Genomic DNA, 12,212 nt, shown 5'->3' with positions numbered 1-12,212 from the left:
CACAACACATCATCGTGAGTTCACACAGCCCATAAGACTACTATCCTTGCTTCGTATAACTGTCTACTAATTTGCTATCGCGTTCGATGCTTCGCCTTTAGGGCGAAACTGCCACTTGTTTACCTTTCTTTCCGACACTCATTACGAAGCAGACGGGCGGTCGGCGGGCATAGTATGCAATTACCTTAAATGCACAATGCATCAAATGTGCTACGCCGAATTTGATGTCTGTAAATGCTAATTCAAGTTTTGGGAAATTAAATAGAAAACCCGTAGTTGTGTTATTGATAGGGGGCAGTAATGTTTCAGTGGTGGGTATAGTTCAGCACACCGGTTATAATTGCGTATATATTATAGTCCTAAACAGGCCTGCAGTGTGGCCTGATCCCGGTGACCAGAACCGGTAACGCACTCCCTCACCGAGCAGGATTGGCCACCCTGGTGCAGTACTTAACCACAACCTCCTATATGAACACAACAACCAAACCCCGGCCCAGGGTCCCCAGCGGCTGCGAAGCAACTGACCACGGCGGCGGTCGGAACTGCGACGCAGCAGAGGGTGCTAAGAATCCCTGGTTCCATGCAGGCCGCCATCGGAATCTGAACCTGGCAACGTGATCTATCAACGATATCAACGTTGGCAACGTTATCTAGTGAGGAGAGCCTAGCGGTGCTATTGGAGGAATTAGAGGGCAAAAAATGGGATATAATAGGACTCAGTGAAGTTAGGAGGACTAAAGGAGCATATACAGTGCTGAAAAGCGGGCACGTCCTGTGCTACCGGGGTTTAGCGGAGAGACGAGAACTAGAAGCCGGATTCCTGATTAATAAGGATATTGCTGGTAACATGCAAGAAATCTATAGCACTAACGAGAGGGTGGCAGGTCTTGTTGTGAGGTAGAAATTGAAGGTCGTACAGGTCTACGCCCCTGCATCCAGTCATGATGACCAGGAAGTCGAAAGCTTCTATGAAGACGTGGAATCGGCGATGAGTAAAGTCAAAACAAAATACACCGTACTGATTGGCGACTTCAATGCCAGGGTAGGCAAGAAGCAGGCTGGAGACAAGTCAGTAGGGGAATATGACATAGACTCTAGGAATAACAGGGGAGTGTTATTAGTAGAGTTTGCGGAACAGAATAATATGCGGATAATGAATACCTTCTTCCGCAAGCGGGATAGCCGAAAGTGGACGTGAAGGAGCCCGAATGGCGAGACTAGAAATGAGATAGTCCTTATGCTCTGCGCTAACCCTAGCATCATACAAGATGGGGACGTGCTCGGCTAGGTGCGCTGCAGTGACCATAGGATGGCACGAACTCGAATTAACCTAGACGAGGAGGGAACGGAAGAAACTGGTACATAAGAAGCCGATCAATGAGTTAGCGGTAAGAGGGAAAATTGAAGAATTCCGGATCAAGCTACAGAACAGGTACTCGGCCTTAAAGGGAAGCTGAATGGTTTTCCAGAAAAAATGAGTGAAGAGCAGTACGCCGTGGTTTTCAACCCTCTGAATTCGAATATCGCATCGAAATTGAGTGAAAGAAAGCGCAAACATACTTTATTTCGACGAAAAGTGCAGCAGCAGACACACCCAGCTGGCGCGCCTCGTTTCCGCCTGTGATTGGTCGGGCGCCTCGTGACGTCAACAATGGTGTTCGTCCGGACCGACTGCTGCCGCTACACATGAAGCACGGTGCAAAGTAGTTTGGTGGTGTTTTGCTGAGACGGTCATGGAAATTTTCGAGAGCTTGCGTTTCCCTGAGGAGTTCAGCGTTAAGTCCAAACTCTACGAGATCGATTTTGAGCGTGACGGTGACGGGCGACGGCTTCGAGCGACAAGAAGGGCCGTCGCTTGAAAAAATCGCTTGGTGTTGTCGCTCGATCGCTCGTTTCTAGAAATCTAGAACTCGTCGCTCATCGCCCGGAAATGCTATGAGCGACTAGCCAATTGTGCGAAGCCGAAACTTGATGTACATAACTCAAATACTGCTGTTTGTCGCACGGAACGAGCAAACTATTGAATTTTACATGTTCAAGAATAAGAACCTAGTGCAAGACCTTCAGAAATATTTTATGCTCCTTCTTCAATAAAATACAGCAACTAAAATTGATAAAGCATGCGTCACGCTAGTTTCGGCGCGTATATTGCTGCCCTCATTCCGGGAAGTCGTCGCTCAAAGCCGTCACTCGCATGGAGTTCGCCTTGCAGACGACGAGTGAACGCGTCAGCCATCGCCTCACTTGTAGCGCTGTCTCTGTCGCGTGCAAGATCACTTGTAAGGGGTTTATACATGCACATACTACACGTACGTACATACTTGTACATACATGTACGAGCCGATTGCGAAGAGCCGGCCTCTCCAAGAAGCAAAAAATGCTGGTGCAAGCACTGCCTTCCACGCGAACGAAGGTGGAGTGTTAGCATCTCTTTGTGTTGGAAATGTTCTTTGCTAAGCTGCATTCAGCGTACCAGTGAGTACGTTTCCGGGCAAACAACTGTAGTGTTATGGTCCTGCATGCCTCCTCCTAGAACGTAAGCGGTGATGCGATCTTCAGCATTTGTGCGCTGCCCCAAAGCTGTCGGCAATTTACACAGACGGTTTAAGTTTACCGGCTGTTGTAGCACGTGTAGAATAGAACCTTCATCAGCGCGCCATCCGCACGCTACTCGTAACCGGTGAATTCCATCGGCTACGTGAGATGGTAGGTTTCTTATGTGTGCGAGAAAAGGGGGAGTGCAGCGTCTTGGCGTGAGCAGGCTTTCCAACACAAGCAAACTTTACGCTTGCACTGCGTTATGGTAGCTGCATGCAGGCTGTTTCACAACACACGTGCGAATAGAAAATTCGCGGCGCTTGGCGATGAAACCTGCGTCAAAGGTGGGCGATAAACATGCACCTTCCGTTCAGCACGCTAACTATTTTTTAAGAGAAACCAAAGCACGCATTATTGATAAAATCCGGTAGTAATCGTCACGGAAGTAGTTAGAGCACAACACGTGTTCTTGAGCGCTTGAAGTTGTTTCGCTTCACAGCAGCCTCTCACTTAGCTGAAAGCTTCTTGTCTTGCAGGAACTAATGGAACATCGGAACATCGTCGCGGCCGCTGGGGTTCGCGCAAGCGTAGCCTGCACAGAACGCCGGCATGATCAGCCTACAAGCTCAATTGATGCTGCGCACGTCAACTACCACTCCTATATACAAACAAATAAAGGAATGTAGGCTCGAGCGAAGCAGATTAGGACGGCACGCACGCAGAAATGAGCCCGGTCAGGCACGGTCGCGGAGGCTGCGAAGGAGCGGAACACCAGTGTTGACGTCACTACGCCGCCGTTTCCGGTCTACGCTCGCATCGTCAGCGTCAGCAGCAGCGCGGGGGGCTCGACGGGGGGCGGAGTTACAGCGCAATTTTAACCGACGATTGCGTCGCTCCTAAGTGAAAAATCCCCCCCAAAATTGTACCTTCATGGTTTATAAGGTTCCCGCATCCGTATATGAGCGTCTTATTCAATTCGACAGACTCTTCAGCTTCCCTTTAACTCAGGAAGAGGACCTTAGTGTTTAAGATATGAAGGACAATCTCATGGGCATCATTAACGCATGTGCAATAGAATTCGGTGGTAACTCCGTCAGACACGATGCCAGTAAGCTATCGGAAGGAAATGAGAGATCTGATCAAGAAATGCCAATGTATGAAAGCCTCTATAACCTTACAGCTAGAATAGAACTCGCCGAACTTTCGAAGTTAATCAACAAGCGTAAGACAGCTGACATGAGGAAGTATAATATGGATAGAATTGAACATACTCTCACGAACGGAGGAAGCCTAAAAGCAGTGCAGAAGAAACTAGGAATAGGCAAGAATCAGATGTATGCGTTAAGAGACAAAGACGGCAATATCATTACTAATATAGATGAGATCGTTCAAGTGGCTGAGGAGCTCTATAGAGATTTACACAGTACCAGTCCACGCACGACGATAATGGCAGAGAGAATAGTCTAGAATAATTTGAAATCCCAAAAGTAACGCCGGAAGAAGTAAAGAAAGCCTTGGGAGCTATCCAAGGGGGAAGGCAGCTGGGGAGGATCAGGTAACAGCAGATTTGTTGAAGGATGGTGGGCAGATTTCAACAAAAACTGGCCACCCTGTACACGCAATGCCTCATGACTTCGAGCGTACCGGAATCTTGGAAGAACTCCAAAATAATTCTAATTCATAAGAAAGGGGACGCCAAAGACTTGAAAAATTATAGACCGATCAGCTTACTGTCCGTTGCATACAAAATATTTACTAAGGTAATTGCAAATAGAATCAGGAACGCCTTAGACTTCCGTCAACAAAAGGACTAGGCAGGATTCCGTAAAGGCTACTCAACAATGGCCCATATTCACACTATGAATCAGGTGATAAAGAAATGAGCGGAATATAACCAACCCTTATGTATAGCTTTCAATGATTACGAGAAAGCGTTTGATTCAGTCGAAATCTCAGCTGTGATGGGGGCATGTCGGGATCAGGTTGTAGACGAGCCGTATGTAAAAATACTGAAAGATATCTATAGCGGCTCCACAGCCACCGTAGACCTCCACAAAGAAAGCAACAACATCCCAATAAAGAAAGGCGTCAGGCAGGGAGATACGATGTCTCCAATGCTATTCACAGCGTGTTTACAGGAGGTATTCAGAGACCTGCATTGGGAAGAATTGGGGATAAGAGTTAATGGAGAATACCTTAGTAACTTGCGATTCGCTGATGATATTGCCTTGCTCAGTAACTCAGGGGAAATATTGCAATGCATGCTCACTGACCTGGAGAGGGAAAGCAGAAGGGTGGGTCTAAAAATTATTCTGCAGAAAACTAAAGTAATGTTCAACTGTGTTGGAAGAAAACAGCAGTTTACGATAGGTAGCGAGGCAGTGCAAGTGGCAAGGGAATGCATCTACTTAGCACAGGTAGCGACTGCGGATCCGGATCATGAGACTGAAATAATCAGAAGAATAAGAATGGGCTGGGGTGCATTTGGCACGCATTCTCAGATCATGAACAGCAGGTTGCCATTATCCCTCAAGAGAAAAGTGCATAAGAGCTGTATCTTACCAGTACTCACGTAGGGAGAAGAAACCTGGAGGCTTACGAAAAGGGTTCTACTGAAATTGAGGACGACGCAATGAGCTATGGAAAGAAGAATGATAGGTGTAACATTAAGGGATAAGAAAAGAGCAGATTGGGTGAGGGAACAAACGCGAGTTAATGACATCTTAGTTGAAATCAAGAAAAAGAAATGGGCATGGGTGGGACATGTAATCAGGAGGGAAGATAACCGACGGTCATTAAGGGTTACGGACTGGATTTCAAGGGAAGGGAAGCGTAGCAGGGGGCGGCAGAAAGTTAGGTGGGTGAATGAGATTAAGAAGCTTGAAGGGACAACATGGCCACAATTAGTACATGACCGGGGCTGTCGGAGAAGTATGGGATAGGCCTTTGCCCTGCAGTGGGCGTAACCAGGCTGATTATAATGATTATGATGATATATTATAGTAATTAAGTTATGACTGAATAAAAATACATTTCTTTGTTTTTTCACTAATGTACCCTCCATGTCCCCAAATTAACGTCAACAATTTGCAGCAATTTTCCTCGACGTGAATTGTCTTTAGGCATTGCAAAGTTACAAAACTAAAGCAACGCTAGTAATTGCGTGCCATCTCATGAGATTCGAAATTTTAGTCGGTATATAAGGCAGAGGCCACTTTGTCCGACGTATTGACTCCCTCGTACCCTTAAAAAGGCCACTGATGCAGTGGCTTCTCAACTCATTTCCCAGTAGTATGTTTCATACAAGAAGGACCTATTCCTCACCTAAATGCCCTGGGGGAGCTGGATGGTTCAACGTGTTTTTTAACGGTAATGTAGCACAGAAAGCGCAGTCGGACAGAAGGAATGAACAAACAACACAAAGCATATCGTGGCGTTTGTTTATTCCATCCCTCTGTTTTGGTTTCCGGCAGAGTTCTGTCGTCAAAAGACGTGTTGTGGTTAGCCTTCGTACGTGTGTTTATGCGGCCACAAAGTTACTGTATCCGTATTTGTTTACGCAAGGATCACATGGTGATGTACATTGCTCGGCGATTCAGTCTCGAATATCTGGCTATACAGCGGTCGGCAGAGTTTGCACGGGTAATGGGTGACCACTGGGGAACCAAATACAGTCACTGTGCTTCGAAATAACTCTGGGCTTCGTAGTACACCACAATAAATCATCTCGGTGCCCTGATCAGTACTGTACCTATGTACATAAATGAAGTTAGTGTTGTCTATTGGCTCTATGTGCTCATACGGTGTGCTGAATATCAGTGATGTCTGGTAGTACTCGAAATGTATTTCGCGGGCGTTTTCTTCTAGTTTGTGAACAAATAGTGGCCTTGCACACGTTACGCTGGTGTAGCACAGGCAATTCCGATTGCGATCGACCCGGATCTGAACGAATTGCTCGATCATGATTTGCTCTTTAAAGCGAGCTTGCGGAAAGGAGTCATTGATGATCGAATAGGCCCGTACTACATAGGTGTCATGTTTGTCGAAAATCACTGGAACAAAAATTATTAGGGACCCTGAAGGAAAATATTATGCTCAAGTAGATCAATATATTATTCGTGTAGAAGTATATCCCTTTGCCGCAGGACGCCCGACTACTGCTCCTCAATTTGAACCGCCCATGACAAAACGGATGAGCTGACGTAACCTCCACGTGACCTCCATGTATGCCACACACTGTGGAAGAGTCTGTGTTGACATTACATGAGAACTACCATAGTCCGCCACAGGTGGCGCCACTTCTATTTTCCAGTTCTGCCAGTTCCTCGTTTGCAAGATATCTCGTCTGGCCACGTATGACGAATTCATCACTCGATATCTAATCGTTCAATCTAGCCTGGCTTACTGTTTTGCTTTAGTGACCGTTTCGGCAATATATATATGACATCAATCCTGGTTGAATTTTACGGAATATGCATGCTGTTAAGGGCGGACAAAAAATAAGAGGTTAATGGAACGCGACATGAAAACACGTGCTCGAGTACATCTTCAATTCTTACCTCATATTGCGTTTACCTACGACAAACACGCTTTGTTTGTTGCCCTCTTGAATGCTACCGGACGTGTATAGATATAATTCTCTAATGGTTCACCGGAATTGTACCACTTGTTATCTGTTGCTCCAACTAATCTTCGATAATGTAGGCGACAAGTACTAATAAAATTGATTGATTGATTGATTGATTGATTGATTGATTGATTGATTGATTGATTGATTGATTGATTGATTGATTGATTGATTGATTGATTGATTGATTGATTGTGTGGGCGCACGCTTTTCTCTGAAAATCTCCTGCTGTGATTTTATTTTGTTCAAGTGACTGTAAGTCTTGCTTTGACCGGAAAAATAAAGGGTATGGTCTCGCTTCAACGGGTGTTTACTGTAATATTCCAGCGAGAAATTCCGGACAGCTTCAATGGCACCGGGCGATATGACACTTTCAATGACGTAAGAGCTTCACCAAGCTTTCTTAAATGTGCAAGTTCGATGCCCAAATACGTTTTTTGGCTCTTCGATACTAGACATCTAGATCGCCCTAAGCAAACGTACTGGCTCGTGTGACGAGTGTTTGCCTGCGCCAGCACCTCTCATTATACGCATTGTTTGCTGATGAAGCGTTATTTCCTAATTCTCTGCTTCTACTCGCAGGTGCGCATGTCGCATGCAGCTAACAAGTTCACTGTGGAGCACTGCATTCCTATAAAAGTAAGCACAACGCCAATGTTTTATGCCCTACAGTTTCGTTACAGTTTATGCCCTACCAGTTTTCATGTTGGATTCAAAATTGAGCTCAATCGGTGTAACAGGACATACACTAGTAATTCTGTTGAATAGTATTGCTATTGTTAGAACATCTGCTTAGTAAGATTCTGATTAAAGTAACACTATTGGTATCATATAAGTATATCGCGCGCTAGTAGTTCCAATAACTTGGCGTATGCTTTGCTGTGAAGAAGCAAGCATTCAAGCTTTGGTCAATCAAACCTATCTTGCAGAGAAATATGCAAACATTTACAGACGAAGATAGTGTGATATATATATGGATAAATATAACCTAGGCATATGGAAATATAGGAATGTAGAAATATAGACATAAATATTATCCAGGCACACGATTATTGAGAGTGATAGATACACATATGTCCACACGACCTCAAACTACGCAGGCGTACTATTAGCACATGTGAAACTCTTGCTTGGGCTAGTTGGTTCATGCTTGAAGTAGTAAAGGCAAGGCGCAGAAGACCAAGACTTAGGGAGAAGAACACAAACGACACGACCGGCGCCACTCACAACTAAGTTTATTTTCGCACCAAGCCTGCCTTATGTAGGTCATTCACGCCAAGTCACGCACAAAACTTTAGAAGTAAAAACCAGCAATCTATCGACCATACAGGAATGTTATCTGGCACAGCTAACGAATTAGCAAACAAGAACCACACGTGGATCAGCACAGGAGGCAATCAACCTAGTATAGTCTTTTTCCAAGCCAACGAGGATAAAAAACCAGACATAAAAAGTACCGTCTACACTTCACTACTAACCAATCTATTCACAACACACTTCAAATGCCTAAGGCCCAGTCAGTGATAAAACCCGCTCGACTATGGGAATAATGACCAACGAATAACACGGAAATAACATGAAAAATGCGTCTAAGTACAGTGTCTGCGTCAGAACTAAAATCTCCAATAGTCACTCACCTAAAAATCGATAAAACATGTCACCGCGCGAAAAAAGAAGAACCACGTGACAAACTATGAAATGGACAAAAGTGATGAACGATAAAGGTCTAAGAACAGCGTCTGCGTCAACAAAAAAGCAACAAAAGCTTAAGAGCCACTAGAAAATCGTCAACAAGATAAAACCAGCAAAATAAAAGGAAGACAGACGGTAAAGCCAAATGAAATCACTCTAACAAGAGGCCTAAATGAAACCTTCTAAAAAAGTCGTCTCCTTGTCGCTAAGCATAATGGACGGCCTGCCGACGCATGCGTTTCCCTCTTTTTTGATGAAAAAGGCTTCCACAATTTCCCGCTCAAACCTGTCTTTTCCATACTTCAAGAATTTAGTTTTTTCAAACTGAGGGAGGCAATCAGAGCAGTCTCTGCAATGCTCTGCAAGGAAACTCCCTTCCTTGTTGCGCAGATTACGACAATGTTCCATTGCACGCTCATTGAAACATCGACCTGTTTGTCCAATATAGCTGCGACGACAGCTTAGGGGGATTTGGTAGACTACACGTGTCCTGCATTCAGTGAACTTCTTCTGATGCTGGATTGAACAAGCCGGGCGTTTCTCTCCGTTCATGGCACAAAGCTTAGACAACTTGCAAGGTGCCGAGAAAACAACCTGAACGTTATGCCTACTTGCAACTTTCTTAATATTGTGCGATACCTTATGCAGGTACGGAATTACCGCAACAGAACTGCGTGAAACTGGCTCCCTGATACGAGGCGGGTGCTTTAGTTTTTGGACCATCGTTTTGCAGACAGCTGAAATCAGACATGGCGGGAAGCCTGTCTGTTGTAGACGTTGCACTTGAGCGCTAAAGCTACTTGGCACCAAATGGATACAAGACTTAGTTAAAGCCGTTTGCAGAGAATTTGTAGCAATTGCACGCTTTACAATCTTGGAATGGGCGCTCTCAAACGGTAGCAGGCCTTTCAAAGAACGCGGATTGTACATCCAACAAATGCCTTGCTTTGGAAACACGAGCCTGATATCCAAGAACTGGAGTTGACCGCAGCTCGGAACATCCTTAGTAAACCTGAGTCCCTGACTGTGGTTCGAGAAGATAGTCATGGTTCTCTCAACGGTAGAAACTAATTCGTGCTCAGGGACGTCCTTCAATATGATCAAGAAATCATCATCATATCTGTAAATGGCCACTACATCAGGATCACAAAGATTATTACTGACGTCAGATCCTACAACAGATAAGAAGATATCACAATTAAGGATAGGAGCTACAGAAGAACCGATGCAAATCCTTCTTCTGCACATAAAACTTGCCTTCAAACAAAATGGCGGTTGAGTTCAGGTAGAACTCTAATAAGGAAATGAAATTGTCCACGCTTACACCTGCAGCATTCTGGAAGCGGACTTCACCATTTGATTGGATTTTGTCCCTGACCGCCGCTAAGAGACCTTGGTGAGGGATCGAATAGAAGAGATCTTCAATGTCTATGGAGAACGAGTTGTATTGACGAGGCGGCAAGCTTACCAGATCCTTCAGCACCTCCAGATAACTACGCACCAGGAAAGGGTCGTCGCTCACCACGTTTCCCAGATGTGTCTGAAGGTACCGGCTAACCAGACGTTGCCATGTTCCCCTTTCTGAAACAATGGTGCGCAGCGGACATTCAGGTTTGTGTGTATTCACCGTGAAGAAGATCTCAAGAAACCTCCCTTTTTCATCCTTTGCCATCTTGTGCAGGTTTTCCAAATTCATTTCTCCCAAAAGTTGAAGAGCCTGACCTTTTTGCTTCCGAACCTTGAACGCCACTTCTTCGAAGTTCTTTATAGCAACCAAGGCCATCTCACGAAAAACACCAGTTGGCATAACAGCAAGGCCGCCCTCCTTATCGGCCTGTAGCACCACAAGGTCGTTGTCCTTCAGATCCTGTGAAATCCTATTGAGGTGAGGCTTGGATATCAGGCTTGGATATCAGTTCTTGGATATCAGGCTAGTGTTTCCAAAGGAAGGCATTTGTTGGATGTACAATCCGCGTTCTTTGAAAGGCCTGCTACCGTTTGAGAGCGCCCATTCCAAGATTGTAAAGCGTGCAATTGCTACAAATTCTCTGCAAACGGCTTTAACTAAGTCGTGTATCCATTTTGTGTCAAGTAGCTTTAGCGCTCAAGTGCAACGTCTACAACAGGCAGGCTTCCCGCCATGTCTGATTTCAGCTGTCTGCGAAACGATGCTCCAAAAACTAAAGCACCCGCCTCGTATCAGGGAGCCAGTTTCACGCAGTTCTGTTGCGGTAATTCCGTACCTTCGTAAGGCATCGCACAACATTAAGAAAGTGGCAAGTAGGCATAACGTTCAGGTTGTTTTCTCGGCACCTTGCAAGTTGTCTATGCTTTGTGCCATGAACGGAGAGAAACGCCCGGCTTGTTCAATCCACCATCAGAATAAGTTCACTGAATGCAGGACACGTGTAGTCTACCAAATCCCCCTAAGCTGTGGTCGCAGCTATATTGGACAAACAGGTCGATGGTTCAATGAGCGTGCAATGGAACATTGTCGTAATCTGTGCAACAAGGAAGGGAATTTCCTTGCAGAGCATTGCAGAGACTGCTGATTGCAGCCCTCAGTTTGAAAAAACTAAATTCTTGAAGTATGGAAAAGACAGGTTTGAGCGGGAAATTGTGGAAGCCTTTTTCACCAAAAAAGAGGGAAACGCATGCGTCAGCAGGCCGTCCATTATGCTTAATGACAAGGAGACGACTTTTTTAGAAGGTTTCATTTAGGCCTCTTGTTAGAGTGATTTCATTTGGCTTTACCGTCTGTCTTCCTTTTATTTTACTAGTTTTATCTTGTTGACAATTTTCTAGTGGCTCTTAAACTTTTGTTGCCTTTTTGTTGACGCAGACGCTGTTCTTAGGCCTTTATCGTTCATCGCTTTTGTCGATTTCATTGTTTGTCACGTGATTCTTCTTTTTTCGCGCGGTCACATGTTTTATCGATTTTTAGGTGAGTGACAACTGGAGATTTTAGTTTTGACGCAGACACTGTACTTAGACGCATTTTTTCATGTTATTTTCGTGTTATTCGTTGGTCATTATTCCCATAGTCGTGCGGGTTTTATCACTGACTGGGCCTTAGGCATTTGAAGTGTGTTGTGAATGGATTGGTTAGTAGTGAAGTGTAGACGGTACTGTCTATGTCTGGTTTTTTATCCCCGTTGGCTTGGAAAAAGACTATACTAGATTGATTGCCTCCTGTGCTGATCCACGTGTGGTTCTTGTTTGCTCATTCGATAGCTCTGCCAGATAACATTCCTGTATGGTCGATAGATTGCTGGTTTTTACTTCTAAAGTTTTGTGCGTGACTTGGCGTGAATGACCTACATAAGGCAGGCTTGGTGCGAAAATAAACTTAGTT

General features: G+C 44.9%; 1 protein-coding gene across 4 annotated transcripts in view; it reads left to right on the top strand.

Annotated features, from left to right (window-relative positions):
- The window catches only part of LOC139050962 (TNF receptor-associated factor 5-like), a 93,585-nt gene that overhangs the window by 49,680 nt on the left and 31,693 nt on the right, over positions 1 to 12,212 (top strand). For all 4 annotated transcript variants that reach the window (XM_070527876.1, XM_070527874.1, XM_070527873.1 and 1 more), the window contains one exon: positions 7,748 to 7,804. In XM_070527876.1, coding sequence (XP_070383977.1) covers positions 7,748 to 7,804 — 57 coding nt within the window. The remainder of the gene's footprint in view (positions 1 to 7,747; positions 7,805 to 12,212) is intronic.

This window comes from Dermacentor albipictus, chromosome 10 (assembly GCF_038994185.2).
Source record: "Dermacentor albipictus isolate Rhodes 1998 colony chromosome 10, USDA_Dalb.pri_finalv2, whole genome shotgun sequence".
Lineage (NCBI taxonomy): Eukaryota > Metazoa > Arthropoda > Arachnida > Ixodida > Ixodidae > Dermacentor > Dermacentor albipictus.
This window is presented reverse-complemented; position numbering and strand designations above follow the sequence as displayed.